General features: G+C 35.7%; 1 protein-coding gene across 1 annotated transcript in view; it reads left to right on the top strand.

Moving 5' to 3' along the window:
* The window catches only part of KIF18A (kinesin family member 18A), a 113,237-nt gene extending 97,231 nt beyond the window's left edge, over positions 1-16,006 (top strand). The window contains exons 16-19 of the mRNA XM_044681006.1: positions 6,459-6,880; positions 7,871-7,978; positions 12,081-12,190; positions 15,647-16,006. Of these exons, the coding sequence (XP_044536941.1) occupies positions 6,459-6,880; positions 7,871-7,978; positions 12,081-12,190; positions 15,647-15,798 (792 nt within the window). The 3' untranslated portion in view covers positions 15,799-16,006. The remainder of the gene's footprint in view (positions 1-6,458; positions 6,881-7,870; positions 7,979-12,080; positions 12,191-15,646) is intronic.
* Positions 16,007-16,423: the final 417 nt, after the last annotated feature.

Raw genomic sequence — 16,423 nt, 5'->3', positions numbered from 1 at the left:
TGAACATAAATATATTGTTTATTATTTGATAATTATCAGATCATAAAAGGGCCTTGTTTACTACAATACTACAATAGAGTACAACCAGACACTTCTATATTATTATGTTTGACTTCTCCAAAAGTAAAATGCACTAATAGTATGTAAACATTAAACATTTCATTAACAATATTTTGCTGAGATATGGTTGGGGACTTTTTTTGGAATGAGCCTTGTTAACAAGTTATTGAAGGAAGTTTTAAGCCAAAGCCTTTCTTTCTTCTTCTGATAAATATTCCGGTAGCAAGCATTGGCATTCAAAAATCATTAAAACCAACTCTACTGTTACTCTTTTCAAAGCTAATCATTTCAACATCATTTCAACTTCTAAATATTTAAAGATCTCTCTGGAGACTTTAGTTGTGATGGTTTGAAATGGAATAGTGTCTTGAATTGAATCTTCTTACTGTTCATCCTGGCAAAGGCATTACCTAATATAGAGAAAGTATTTGAAAGAAGGAAAAGACACACTAGCACCTTTATGGTGGTTGGTAAGTATTTATGGACTGATAGCATGAGTATGAAGTTTCAAGATTTTTTTTTATCTTTTGGTATCAGCTAATAAATAACTAGAATGGAGTTAAATTTGGGGAGGAACTCCATATTTTCTTTTGTATATTTTTCCCAATTACACCCTTCTCACATTTCACTTACAATTATGAATTTCCAACTTCCCAGTATGGTTTCAAAAATCCATAGTTGTACTCTCAGACACAAAACATTCTAAGTAGCCACAAACCCCTAGTGAAAACCAACCATGTGACTTTGAACATGTTGCTTTCTTTCTGGGTCTCTTTCCACAACTGCAAAAATGAGGAGGTAGGATTTATGTGATTTTTAGTGCCCTTTATTAGCTGCTCTATGAGTCTGACAAGTTAAGAGCACAAGAAATTCCAACTATGGAATAACACAATGCATCACTTTGGATGGCTGGAAACATTTTTTCTAAGACAAGAAATGAAACGCAAAGTAGAGTTGATTTTTGTAAAAAAGATTCTTATGCCAATTCAACACATCCTCTGTTAACTAATTTACTGAATTAGCCAGAGCGTCTTTGTTGTTTTGTTTTGTTTTGTTTTGTTTTCCTTCACTAAGTACCTTTTAGGCAATATAGAAGTAGAAAAGGAAAAACTTCGAAGAGATGTCCGTGGAATATACCTAGCATCATTTTTGACCATGAGTCACAGTAGAGAAATAATCTTGGCTTCTCAACTTAGTAAAGCAGAAAAGTATGCTGATTGGTTTTAGAAATTTTTTTCTTTAACAGTAATGGCTGATGAAAATGCATTTTTTGATTTAACCAAATACCCAACTCTAGGAGCATTCATTGAATAAATTTTTAATAGTTACCTACCTACCTTGTGTAAAGTACTGTGCTAGGTATGGATGAAGGGAAAATAAAAGAATTAAGCTCCTCCTGAATTAGCTTACAGTCTAATGAGGAAATAAAATTCTTGTACAAAAAAAAAATAACATGAAAGGTTCCAAGTTCTATGGTCATTCAGCATGGGTTGCGCTCCCTTCAACACCTTCCCACTCCTGGCCCCCCATTCCTTCAGGAGGAAAATGGCAGTAAAAACAAGGCCTTGAAGAATAGCTAGACAGACAAGTCACAAGTGTTAGGACATTTTAGGCAGCAAATGAGAGCAAAGTACAATATAAGTGGACAACTTTAGCTAGTGTGTCAGGTTCAGGAGGGGAATGATGGAAGGCAAAGAATGAAAGGCAAACCAGGGTGAAATTGGCACAATGTTCTACAAAATTTGAACTTTCTTTAATATGTGGTGGGGAGCCATTGAACTTCTTTGAAATTGGACTGGTGACCAGAACTATAGTCAATGATGGCCACATCTGTCCACAAAGTATGGAATGGATTTGGGGGCAATGGGGATCTCTTAAGAGTTTAGATAAAGCCTCTGCAGCCTCCCCTATTCCCTCCTCCTAACGACCTCAATTCTTTATCCAAAAAAAAAAAAATCTACCATTTCTCTCTACTGTCTTCTTTATTCCAGTCATCATGGCCAACCTCTCTTAATGACCCTTGACTAAAGTCTCCATAATCATGTATTCTCTCTCATTTTCAATCTCTTTGTATTAATTATTCCTTTATCTGCATCCAAATCTCCCCCAAACTTAAAAAATCTTATTTACAGTCTCTCTACCATTGTTACTCATAGATTCCATTTCCACTCCTAATTTTTTCTAAACCCTCTGTGGTCTGTAGTCTTAACATCATCACTCAGCTAAAATCAAAATGACTAATATGCCAATTCTAATGGCCTTTCTTCCTCCTTCTTAGACTCTGTAGTATTTGACTTGGCTTACCAAATCTCCTGCTTTTACTAAAATCTCTTCTCTTTTTTTGTTTTGTTTTTAAACCCTGAGTTTTGGCCTGTGCCAGCTTCTTCTCTTTTCCTTTTGGTAGATCACGCATTGCTTTCCATTGTGGGTGTACTCAAGGCTGGGCCTTAGGCCTCTACTCTTTTCTCTCTACTCTTACTTGGGGACCTTATCAGTTCTCATGGTTTTAAGGTGCCCCGTAAGCAGCTCATTATCTTTACCCTCAGATCTACCCCCTCTTTCTATTGATGGCATCACCTTCCTCCCACTAAGCTGGGTTCTTAACCCTGGTGTCATCATCCTTGCCTGACTCTCACTCCATGCATCCAAACAGGTACTAGATTGCCAGCATCTCTTCCCAATGTCCCCTTGGCTCCACTCGCATAACTGCAACCCTAGATCAGGCCCTTATCACCTCTGCTTGAACTCCTGGTTGGTCTTTCTGCCCCAGGGATCTCCCCTGTTCATTTCTCTACCAAACTGACTTTTGTAAAATTCATGTCTAACTCTCTCCTCCCTGCCAGTGTCCCCCACTTCCTCTCCAATAAACTACCATGGTTCCCTATCAATAGCTAATCTGTGACATCATTTCTGTGATCTAATTTAAGCTCTGTTTGAGCTTTAAAGATAAGCCCCTCTCTGCTTCTTTGCAGAAGTAGGAGACCCATGGTTATATAACAATATATATAAATGTCAGATCTTTTTTCAATATGTTGTTTAATTTTGCTCTACTTTTATCCCTTTTTTTTAAGTCTTTGTTTTAAAAGATTGTTCTCTAAGAGGGAGAAGGAGGAGGAATACATTGGGAAATATATAGGGGCTGTGAAAAATAAACATATTAATAAGAATTCATTTTTTAAAAGTAGAACAGAAAATATACCAGTGTCAAATGTTCCCCAAATAATTAGTGTATTGTCAATGAAAAAGACTAAAATGTCATTTCTTAAATTTTATAGAATGAATGAATGAATAAGAGCTCTTCATAGCCTGATCACATCCTATCATTTCAACCTTATTTCATATTATCCCCCTCTAAGCCTTCTGCAATCCGACAGACTAGCCATCTTTCTTTCCATTCCTCACATAAGATATTCTGTCCTCTCTGTCCAGGTCTTGGTACAGGCTGCCCCCATGTTTTCAATTCTTGCCCTGTTCACAGTTCCTTCCAGATTCAGCTAATGTTCTACTACCTTCTGCACAAGGCTTTTCCTAGATCTTCTGGATGTTTGGTGTCTCCCTTGACTAGGTGTCTTTGCATGGGTTTTATAGATGTTCTGTCTATACACTTCTAGGTGCACGTTGTCTATCCCTTATAATTTAAGTGCCTTGAGAGCAAGGATATTTTCATTTTGTCTTTGTATTCCCAGGGCCTAGCATGGTACCTGTTGCATAGTTGGCAATTAATAAATGTTTATTGCTTAACAAAGTGAATTATTGTTATTTAGGCAAGGAGTATCAAGGCTCCAAACTAGAGTACTAGCAGTGAGAATGAAGAGAACAGATGCAAGAGATTTTAGGACATGTAACAGTTAAAATGATAGAATTTTACTAATAGGATTTGAAAGATGAGAGATTTTTATAGCTAATTTAAATTTTACTGTATGTTAAAAAGATAAACAGTGAAGACACAAAGGTTCATCCATTTTCCAACTGTCCTTAGAGATTTGGATCAGCAGTCTCCAAATTCAGTGCATTCTAATCTCAAATGGTACAAGATAAACCCATCACTCCAAGGAGGGTGAGCTGCATACCACTCTCCTTGTGTTGACAGCCAATCAGGACTTGTCTCCAGCATAACTGCATCTACCCGTATCCTTCAAAATTTGCCTGCTCCCTCCACTATATAAAATCACAACCTTCCCACTTCTGGGTTTGGGCTCCCTTGGGATAGTTATAATACAGTTGTAAGCTAGCTGCTCTATAGATACCTTCAGCAGCAATTACACAAAGGTACCTACTAGCTCTAGTTTCAATTATTATTTTGACTTTATCATATCTGCTTTACTTTAATTATAATAAAACATGTTTATAATTTATAAGTAAATAAACATTGAGTTACATGCTCCAAAATATTTTTAATGGTAATGGTATGTAGTCACAAAAGTTCCAAAGCCTAGGGTCAGAATCTTGAAGAATATAGGAAATGGCAGAAGTCAGTCATAGGGCAGTAACTATCCAGTCAGAAAAAGATCATTTTAAAGATAAGAAATTTTAAAGTGTAATAATTGATTACAAATCCAAGGCAAGAGCTAAAAAAAGAAAATCTTACACTGTTCTAGATCCAAGTAAAAGGTGTCACTGGCTAAACAAAGAAAAGACCTAGAGGCTTATTAAGATTTGGGGTTTGGTTTTTGTTTGGTTTTTTAATTTAATTTATTTGGTTCAGGAAGGGGGTTGTTTTTGTTTGTTCTTGTACTAAAGGGGAAGGGGTGTATCTGGATAATTGGTGAATGAGTTAGGACAAATAGGCATCTGGAGATTCAGAAATAGAACTGTGAAAAGTCAACGATTTATTTAGAGATCATTGTTGGAAGAAAGAGTTTGGAGTTGACTTAAATATTTTTCAAGCAGCTAGGCACTATGGCAGGACTTGGGAGTATAGACACAGAATGAGAGGACCTTTGCCTTCGGGAACTTACATAGATAAAGGTTTCTAAGAGGCAGAAGAGGAGGAGGAGGAGGAGGAGGAGTGTATTCTAGATAGACCCATAAAGGATCCACCCTTATTAGGCTTACTGTATGTAGTTACTTAAAAGCAGCTGCATGTGGTATCCTATTAATCATATCTCTTTTAGTCAGCACTTCTATGTGGTCACCATAATAACCATCAAAATGGTTACATGTCTTCTCAATCAAAGATGAAAATATTCTTCATGTATTTTATTGCTAAATGTATATTTTTGTAGCCTAGTAAGTTAAAGTCTAAGTACAGTGGAATTAGTATTGAATTTAGAACCAGAAAACCTGAGTCTGAGCTCCTGCTTGGCCATTTATTACCTGTGTAACTTTACACAAGTGATTTCACCCCTAAGCTTCTTTATCTCTCCTCATCTGTCAAATGAAGGAGTTAGAGTCAATCAAGGATTCTTAACCTTTTTATGTGCTGAACTTTTTCCACAATCTATTGAAAACTAGGGATACCTTCTTAGAATAATGTTTTTAAGGGCATAAAATAAGATACTTGTAGTTACCAAAAAATTATTTAACTATAGCTATTAAAATATTTCTTAAAATAAGGTCATGGGTGTCAAGTTCCATCTTTAAATCCATGATACTATGATATACCAACTTGCATACCCTTATCAATAAAAAGAATTTAGAACATTTCCCCGCTATGTTCTACAAATATTTGATTAACTAAAACCTTCCTAGCTATATGAGATACTGTGTTTTTAGCCAATTCAAAGTAGCCTTCTCCTCAACAATTCCAAATTAGGTTTTGCATTAGTTTAAAAGTTATTGATTGAGATCAATGACACATGTAAAACCCAGTGGAATTGTGCTTCGGCTATGGGAGGGGGTGGAAGGAAGAGAGAGAGAGAAAATGAATCCTATAACCATGGGGAAATGCTCTAAATTAATTAATTAAATGAAATTTTTAAGTTTAAAAAAAAGTTATTGATTGATATACCTACCAGTTATTGTTGTGTTTTTTTCCTTTGAAATCTTAACCCTAAATCATGTATAAAAATGAGAATTCCCTTGAGATCTTTGTAAAGCTAAAAATTATTCTTGTTTTTTCATATTCCAGGACCCCAGGTTGATGATATCTCATAGGGTCCCAATATTTATCATTTATCTGTGGACATATTGTATGTGATCAATTTCTAGGGGTTCTATTACAAATTTTTGAAAATTGATTCTTAGTTTTACATTTGGGTTCATCTTTATTATTTCTATAGCCTTATTGTTTTCTGTAATTTTTTTTTTCAACTAATTGCAATTAAATGTGCTGTTTCCCCCTTTTGGGGGGTAGCCATATCATGAATAGTAAGAAAAAAGTTTAGATTAAGCTGTTGAGTTTTGCTTTAATTTGTTAAACAGGTACACCTTCAGATGAATCCAGTGGAAAAATGCAGCCAGGAACTAATCAACAGAAAACTCCTTCACAAAAAAGAACCCGAAGGAAATTAATCCAGTCTCCCTTGATGACCAACCATTCCAGAGGACCTGAACTGTCTAGTAAAACTCAGCTCAATGATTCTTTCACACAGGAACTTCAAGCAATTATATATACACCAGAAAATTGTAAAAAATCCATTCAAAATCCCAGTTTACAGTCATATGGAACCAGTTTTCAGGAAATCAACAGTTTGAATATAAACAGTAGTCCCTTTCATGCCCCCTTTTCAAAAGGTTGTGTACCTCTTGACAGAAGGATAGAGTGTGTGAAAGAGAATTTAGAGTCTACATTTATTATCCATGAAGATACTAATGGCACAAATACCATATTATCAAAAAAGGAATTACTACCAAATGGAAATGATAACGTTTTACCAAGGTATGGCACAAGGGTTTCTATCAATGGAATTTCCCAAATGTGTTTACTCTGGATTTCTTCAAGTAGATTTAATTATTCCTCTCCTTTTCCTATTTAAGGTTTAGTGTGGATTTATTCATGGAAAGAGCCAATACCTGAAACTCAGATGACCTGAGTTCCTGGACCTGGTCTCTGCCACTAACTAGATGTGTAACCTTATGCATATTTCAACCGAATTATTGGATTGAATGAGTCACTTTTGTCCATTCGTTTTGATGCTATGCTACCCAAACCACTTTAAAAGGATTATTGTATATACTTTTGAATATAGGAGGAAATTCCACAATTTCTCATGGTGGCTAACAACTCTTGATACTCTAGCAACCCATAGATAATATAAAATATTCCTAGGTCTAAGCCAGTTTTCATAGCATTGCATCCAAGTCAGCACATGCTTTCATACTTCATCCATCACATTCTGTACATGTCTTATGCAAGGAAAGGTACCCATGCCTTTTCTTGCTACTTGTGTCATGACAGTTTTAAGATAGCAACTCTTTATGTGAATGGAGAGAGAGACAGAGAGAGATGTCTATATAGAGATATGTCTACACATTTATATAGGTATACGAAATCTTTACTAAAGTGTTCTACCATGCTGGACAGATTGAAACATAATGCCTTGCCCAGAGAAGAAGATTATAGGTTCATTCCCATAACTTAGTACAGTCTCCTCACTAGCTGCTCAGCAGGAGATGATGACTTATTACTATATTTTTGCCACTGATAACTGTGTAAACTTCTTCCAATTTCTTTATCCAATATCTTTACCTCCCTGGGCCTCAGGTTCTTCATCATTACATAAAATATTGGTTTAGATATGATGTTTGAAATGCATTTTTGGTTCATTGAAAATGTTTATGGTCTATATGGCCACCATGAAAAATAATAATAATGTGGTTTCTTTTTCTTTTTTAATGTCTTTTTTTATTTTCCACTATTGAAAACTAGGCTTAGCCTCCCTTCATTGTTGACTAAATCACCTCTCCATGCAACAAATGAAATACCTTCCTACATGGCAATGACGGCCGCTGCCAAGAGGAAACGGAAGTTAACAAGGTAAGAGCCAAGAATCCAGCGCCATTGCTGTGTCCATGTAAGACTCATCCATCACTCCGTCGTGTCTCCTTCCATATCCTGATGCTCTCCTTTTCCTATAACTCTTTAGACCTAGAGTGTGTCAGTAGCAACCCATGAGGATGAAAGAGCCAGAAAACCTCAATTCAAATCCTCACATTGCTACTTAGATTCCATGGGATCCTCCCTGGCTATTAGCTTCTCTGTTTGTGTAATGAGGATAAAAGTGCTTGGCCTACCTTGAACAGGAGCTTGTTGTAAGGAAAGCATTATATATAAAACCAAGGGCTATGGCCACCTAAGCTGTACTCCCAAGGATGACATCCAATGTCTGTAACACAATAGACCCTTTAGGAATGTTCGTTATTGCCCTTCAAGAAGTCCAGAAAGATTAGATTTAGTAAAATCTTCAATTTGGAGGGTGAAGGGATTACATTTTAAAACTGCTAGAAATGGGGGCAGCTGGGTAGCTCAGTGGATTGAGAACCAGGCCTAGAGACAGGAGGTCCTAAGTTCAAATCTGGCCTCAGACACTTCCCAGCTGTGTGACCCTGGGCAAGTCACTTGACCCCCATTGCCCCGTTTTACACAGTATTGGCTCCAAGACAGAAGGTAAGGGTTATTTAAAAAAAAACAAAAACAAAAACACAACTGCTAGAAAACTCTTAGAATCCTGAAAATGGTATATTCACCTACTGAATTTCTGCCACTTCAGAGTTTTTGAAGGAAAAAGTGAATGACCTCAGACTTCTACTACCATATATGATTAGATTGTTAGGAGAATTATAGAACGGGCTCCTATAGTAATATCTCATTTAAATGTGGAAAATGGGTTTTCCAGCCTTCTTGTTTCTAGTACCTACCTCATAAGGACATCGTGAAGAAAGTACTTTTTAAATGCTGAAGTACTGCAAGTGAGAGATCATTATTTTTATCACTGACATAAAATTGCCATGCATTTTAGCAAAAATACCCTTTATTTGGGGTCACCCTTGTCTCAATCAGCCTCAGCTAGTTGTTGGGCATTTGGCAAGTCACTATCTTTCTGAGGTTCACTTTCTATGTAATAGGGATGATACTTACACTACCTACTTTGCAGGACTGTGTCAGAATTAGAGAATTGTCTCAGTGAACAGAGAATCAGTTCTGGAAACAGGAAGTCTTCGGTTCAAATGTGACTTTAGACACTTCCTAACTGTGTGATCCTGGGAAAGTCACTTAACTGCCCAATTGTCTAGCCTTTACTGCTCTTGCACCTTGGAATTTAATATCAATTCTAAGACAGAAGATAAGGGTTAAAAAAAAAAAAAAGATGTGAAAATTAAATAAGATAAAGTATTTTACATTTTAAGGTATTTACAAGTGCTGTTTACCATATATTATTACTAATTAAAATCATTCCTGACTTTTTCCCAGGTCAAACCAAGTGTCATATTTGCTCCTGCAAATTGAAATGTTGGGCCTTTTTTTTTTTTTTTTTTTTTAACAACTTTGTTAGGTGGTTTTATTTGTGTTTTAATCTACTGGTGTTATTTTTTAACTTAAATGGCTACTTGATAATAATGTAATAAGTTACAATAGTATAGATTTGATCTTTTCTCCTTCTTCCTTATTGTTAATTGATTCTCCACTTCCCTATCCCAGCCCACTGTTGGTAGCCTGCTTTGTTTTATACAAAAGTCAAAAGCAAGCTCACAGATAGTGATTAGATGTTGAAGTAAAAGCTGTTTGAGCCCTCAGTTACTTTTGACACTTTGAAATTTCCATAGTTGTGTGAATTGTGTTTAGTGACATATAAATAAAGATATATGCTTCTAGGATAACAACTAACACTATAGTGTTCAATAACATGAGATGTAAAGAAAGTAAGTTGATTTTTCTAAGCATATGAATTGCTTCTGTTAAGTTCCCTCTGGAAACAGTAATTAGATCCTGTCATTAACTAAGGTTAAGAGAGATTAATGCTAGAAATGTACATAATTACTTTTTTTGATCCTCCTTTTCCTTAATTAAATCTACATGAGCATGATAGTAATAAACCCTGGTATTTTCCACTTATCCACAAGCTTAATCTATACGTATGTGTATATTCAGAGTATGTCTGTTTTGCATCTTGCCCAAGTATTTAGAAAATAGTCCAAAAGTACTAGTAATTCCAACATAATACTAAACTGTTTGTGTTGACTGACAACTTCAGTTGGAAATAATATAATTTTAGTTTTATAAATTAAAAGATTGTGATAACAGAATTACCTGACTGAGAATATGTTTACCATGTATAATCCCACATGATATGTCAGATAGACTCTGCTTATAAATCTGAGCGTTTCAAAGCTGGGATATTTCATCTCATTCTACAATGAATAACCTTATTCTTCCATTAAAGTTGCACTGATTTTGAGAGATTCTGTGAGTAAGAAACAGTTTTAAATAGTATATATCAATACTTTGCTTATAACTCAAGAATCTCGAATTAAACAAAACTTTCTAGAGAATGCGAGACATTTTCCACAGCAGTTTTAGAGAATCATCTAGCAACAGTTTAGTGAAAAGGAAGGGGAAAACCTCAAATCCCTCCCCTCATTGGCCATTACTTTTGTCAATTTGATTTTGTACGCCTACCTACACATTTTATGTCTTTCTCTTTACAGCTCTAACCTCAAAACCAAGACTCAAAGCCCTCTTGTGACATGAATATTGAACATGTTTCATCAGTGGAATATTTAACTAAATCTTAAGACTTTTTTTAAGTGTAGCTACAAAGCTTATTAAGTTGGATGTATATTTGACCCACACATAAACATTCCATTTACTTGATTACACTGGGATTACATTCCTGGAAATGTGAGTTTTATTCGAGTAGTGCTATTCATAGCCCAAATTTCTTATAGGAAAGATATTATATAAAATGATTGTGTTCTTGACACAATCCAAAACAACCATAAAATAACATGTAAGAATAAACACTCATCCAAGATAGCCAGTGAGTCTTATGCCTACAGGAAGCTCTTTTTGGGGGAGAAGAAGAATGGGGGTGGAGAGGAAGGTGAAGCATCTGATCATTTGACTAAATGAAGCAAATGTATTAATTTAAAGGGATGCATGACAGAATGATAGTACCTCATTTGGCATTAAGAATGAATTGTTTCATATAAGTGTCTTTTTAAAGAACTTGAAGTTTACTCAATAACTAGAATCTTTATTTTCACAATTTTGGATGGAAATTTTTCTATAACAAAACCTTTGCTTGATAACTCAGGGTCATTGTTATAAACATCTGTCACTTGTATAATGTTGAAATGGAAGTGAATGGCCCAAGGGCATCTTGAGATGTGTGTTGCTCTTTACCCCTAGAGTAAATGTCCCCAGACAACTATGTTTTTTGAGCTTTTGTCTACTTTTCAGTATTTTTTCTCTTATTATATCCTGCTTGTGATCTAGGCTAGAAAACCAGATAACTAAGCTTGTTAAAATTCAAAATAAGAGTAAATGGCCTGTGGGGCTTCTCATTAAGAATAGTCCACCTCAATTTTATATAGGACCTTACAGTTTTCTAATTACTTTTATGCACAGGATCTCATTTGATCTTGCTTCTGATAATAAAACTTTTGTTTCATGGTCTTGGGAACCTCCCTCTGTCACTGGAGCTTTTTTTGTTCCCTTCCTTGCTCTTAGCTGAGTTCTGGGTTGTTGAGACAGTTAAAGAATAGTCATTCACCTCTCAATTTCACTTGACGGTTTATAGAGTGCTTTCCTCACTGAGATAAAACCTTAAAATAAATCCCTGTGGTTACAGAAGCGCTTTACATGCCCCATTTCACTGACCCTCACAGCCTTCCTTACAGCAACCCTGGGAGAGGGAGATAATAGAGGTCCTTTTATCCTCCTCTATAAAGCAAGGAGAATCCTTGGGGCATCTCTCTTGCTAGAGAGACACACACACACACACAGAGACAGAGAGACAGACAGACAGAGAGAGAGAGAGAGAATTTCTTTGTAACCAGAAAGCATTATGCATATGTCAGTTATCTGTATTTATTATATTGTAAAACTCACAAAATTTTTTCTGTCAATTCTTTTCAAGTCCTGCATCCAGCAATTTGTTAAGGACCATACAGGATCCTGTAGCTACTAAACGTGTTCGAAAGGATATTTCCAGTCAGGAATATTCAAGAATAAACAGACCAGCAAAGGGTAAGTTGTAGGTCTTTAGTTCTTAACCAGAATTAGGGAGTGGCTATTGATGGGCAAGACATAACGTACAAGTCAATGGACTGTTTCTTGGATTAATTTTGAAAAGAGGTTATATCAATTTGAATCTTTTGTTTTATATGATCTGTCCAAAAAGCAGCCTAGCACCAAGAGAACTGGGTTTAGCATTGGGGGGCCTTGGGCCTTAGTCTGCCCCTGGCACATGCTGGCTTAGTTATCCCAGGTGTGTGCCTTACCCCGGTGCACCAAGCACAGGCAGCTCCAACCCTCCGAACTGGAGAAGGGCTGCTTCCCTTCTTTATTAGAAAGGACTTCCCCAGTGAGAGATCTCTAGACAGGACTAGACTGTTTAAAGAAAAATCTACACATGTCAGGCAGTTTGGAAAAATTGTTTCTTCCCTCACTACCCATTCTCAGCCTCTGACTGGCTCCCAAGCTCCCACCCTACCAGCTTATAAAAGCAACTAATGGGAATAGAGAGAGATTCTCGGTGTTCAAATATGCCAACTCCTGCTAAATGTATGCTCTTCAGGGAGTCTTGGGAGGTCCTAGGGCTGGTTTGGTGAACCTATAGAAGCATGCCAGAGGGGGCTGCTCCCTTCCTCCTCTCCATGCATGCCTGAGGACATTCCTCCCTTCACCCACTCCTCTGCCCAGCGGCCCATTGGGAGTGCTTCCTCCCTCCCTTGTCTGGGGGAAGGGGGCAGCTCACATGCGGTGGAAGGGTTGTAGTTTAGGCACTCGGTCTCTAAAAGGTTTGCCACCACTGCCCTAGGAGTACAGAAAAAGGGCTTCAAAAGGCTCATGTTTTCCTTGGGGATACAGGTTGTTCATAGAAGTGTGATACAAGGTCATTTGGGAGAACAGCCTTCCACTACAATTCTGCCAAGCAGCCGTTTTCCTAGTTCTTCTTCACCCTTACTAGCATCTCCTCATGGAACTAATTAATAACATTAGCTAGAATTACCCAAAATGTATGTAGAAAATAATTTGTTAGTTATGATAGAAGATAAAAAGATGAATAAGATATAATTCTATCCCTCAGATTTTCAAATTAGAGGCATGGAATCTAAAAATTGGAAGGAACTTCCAAAACTGTGGGTCCCTTAAGCAGTATGGTGAACCTTAATTAGAGTGGTGTTCTTAAATGCATAAAATAAAATACAGAGGATTATAGAAAGGAAGATAACTATATTGAATCATAGCCACCAAAATATTTAAGATTCCCTGGTACTTCATTAATTGGAGGTCATACTGGCATAGTGGTTCAGGTAGATCTGATCATTTGGGACAATTTTATAAGTACAGACACTGAACCGGACTCTTTGTCGGCTCAGCTATTCTTAGACAGCGAGAGTCTAAGAGAGAGCTCCAGAGCAATCAGTTTTTTGAGTCTTTTGTGTGGGGTCATTGCAAACAGCATTAGAAGCAGCAAATTCATATACCTTGAAGAAAAGTGTTCTGTTTCCCTACAAGCTTCACAGAGGCTGTTTTTGAGTCTCACATGAAAACTCTTATTTTCATTCTCTTTTATTAGTGTTCTATTTTCATTTTAAAGTTCTTTATGTTGCCAAGCTTTATTGGTAAGTGTTTGCATGCTGTATTTGAGCAGTGTCAGTAAAAAGTGATTTATAGACATAGCTTTAAGAGAGCAAAGAAAGTCTTGAGAACAAAAATTTCCTCAAAATATTTAACTTCTTGCATTGTATTTAGTGATATTTAATGACAGCTATTTGTTCTGTAGATGTGCGCTGCTTCTTGAATCCTTGAGTTCATTATAATTTTGCAAACAGGTAACAGATTGTAACCTATGAATCTAAATACAAACTGTACCCCCTAAAATTAGGTCTCTTTGGAAAGAAAACACACAGTGAAAAATAATCCAAGGCTATTCTGCATGTAATCTTTATACATGCCAGGTTCAAGGGGAAGTTGTCGCCTCTATTCAAACCAATTTGGCACATAAAATTGGAGAGAAATTATTTTGATAGCTATATTTTTAAAAGAAAAATTAATATACAAATGCAAAAAGTAACTCTGATCTAATGAATAGCCTTATTTTTAATGGGATTTCTTCCTTTTTTGCCTTTCAAATATTTTCACATTTCCCCAGTTTAGGAGGAGTTATCGTTTGTTTCCTCTGCTTCTTCCAGGAATAATTTCCCATTGCATCTCTTTATCAGCCTTCCTTCTTCCTTTCTTGTACCTCCTACCAAGGTTCATATAAGTTGATCTTTGATGATAATGAAGAGTTTGGAAAAGAGTTAGTTTGCAGAGAAAGATGATGTTTTAAAGTGGGAAGATGCCAAGCAAAATAAACTTCAAAAAATATAGGATTGGACTCTGGAAAACAATTTGGAATTAATTATGCTAGCAAGATGAACAAACTGTATCCTGTGACCCTCAGATTCTACTTACTAGGCATATACCCCAAGAAGATCAAAAACAGAAAAGCTTCCTATATATCAAAATGTTTCCAGTGATCCTCTGGCAGCACTTTGTGGAGTGGGAAAGAACTAAAAACCAAGAAGATGCTCACCTACTAGGGGATGGCTGGCCAAATTAAAATATAATAAAAAAAAATAAAATAAAAAGATAGAATATTACTGTACCTAAAGAAATGAATATTAATTCGGAGAAACATGAAAATGCTTACATGAGCTGATGCAGGCTAAAGTAAGCAGGAATAGGAAAGCAGTTTTATACCCAGTGACCATGGTAACATAAATCAAAAACATTAAACCAAAATGAAAATGAATGCTGAATAATGATAATTACCAAGCTTGTTCTTAAGAACTCAGAGAGGTTGAGGACTGTGGGTGTGGACTAGTATATACACTGCCAGATTTATTTGTTGGTTAGTTTTATGGAACTGCTTATTTTTTCACTTTTCTTTTTTAAATCTTTGTTATGAAGAATGGCTTGCTGAATGGAGGGTGGAGAGGGATACCTTCAGAAATGAAAGTTAAGTTAAAAACAAAACAGATCAATAAAAAATACCTCTTTGTTTTAAAACCATAAAATTGAAAGAAGCAGTGAGACTAGTGATAACTTTTTTCTTCAGGAAAAGAAATGTGTATTTAAGACAGAAAAGAGGGGCAAAAGTTAATGAGCTAAGAAAAGCAAGGGGAATGACAGTGAGAATAGGATCTTTAATTAGATAGGAGGAAAGAAGATAGAAAGGTTATTTAGCATTCTAGGGTATATGAAAGAACTCTACTCCATGAGGACTTAATGAAATCATTGCATTTAGCTTCTAAAAATTTGTCTTTAGCATCTCTAGATAGGACTTTTAACAACCTTACTTTTTAACAAAAAGGAATGGTATTTTATTTTTTGTACGAATGTGTTTCCTTGGGTTTATAATTCCTATAAGTATTAGTTGAATGAATTATTTCTTGAAAGCCATTTTAGCATTATTCTATTTCTCTTTTCCAGCACACAAAAGAAGTAGCCATGAACTAAATCAAGGCGTGCAGAGAAAATTTGGGAGAAGTATTTCAGAAGGAAACATGACATTCAGTTCAAAATCAAAGTCATCCACTTTTACCAAGCCTAATTTTCTAAAATATTTTCCTAAGAAGAACTAAAGTGTGCCTTTTGTGTGTCTTTCTAGGTACTTTTGAAGAAGCTTTTGAAAATAGACTTTGTAGGTTTCCCTGAACCCATAAAACATCCTAGAATAGAAGGAAAAAATTCCCCTTTCCCTTTCATGTGTTCTTTTAAATAAAATGTAAATTTCAGCAGAAAAAATTAGATGTAAATTTTTGATACTTTTAACATGTTTTGATAGCCCATTTCTTGTCACTGTGTCTCATTTTAACATGGTTTTTGTTTTTGTAATTGTTTTTTATCATAGGGCATTTAAATTAAAATTTCCATACCTGTGGTCTCCTTCTCCTGAAATATTTTTGTATGGTAATAGCTTGTAAACATATAGAGTTGTAAATAAATTACTTAAATAATTTTCATGAATAAAATACACCAGTTTCTTTCAACTACTTTTTGGTATATTTAAAGTACAGATTTTACAGCTGAGTTTGGACATGGGTTTTTGACCTAATTTCATGTATTACAAATAGGTTTTTATTTATATTTTGGGCTTCTGTCATAACCATTCACAGCCGATGATTTGAAATTTTCTTATAATTTAGGTTAGGCCTGCCTTTTTGGTTCCCAAACTGGATCTGAAAATAATTCACAGATCTCTGATAA

Source organism: Gracilinanus agilis, chromosome 6, assembly GCF_016433145.1.
Source record: "Gracilinanus agilis isolate LMUSP501 chromosome 6, AgileGrace, whole genome shotgun sequence".
NCBI classification, from domain to species: Eukaryota; Metazoa; Chordata; class Mammalia; order Didelphimorphia; family Didelphidae; genus Gracilinanus; species Gracilinanus agilis.
The sequence above is the reverse complement of the archived record's forward strand: the minus strand, read 5'-3'. Positions and strand labels throughout refer to the sequence as shown.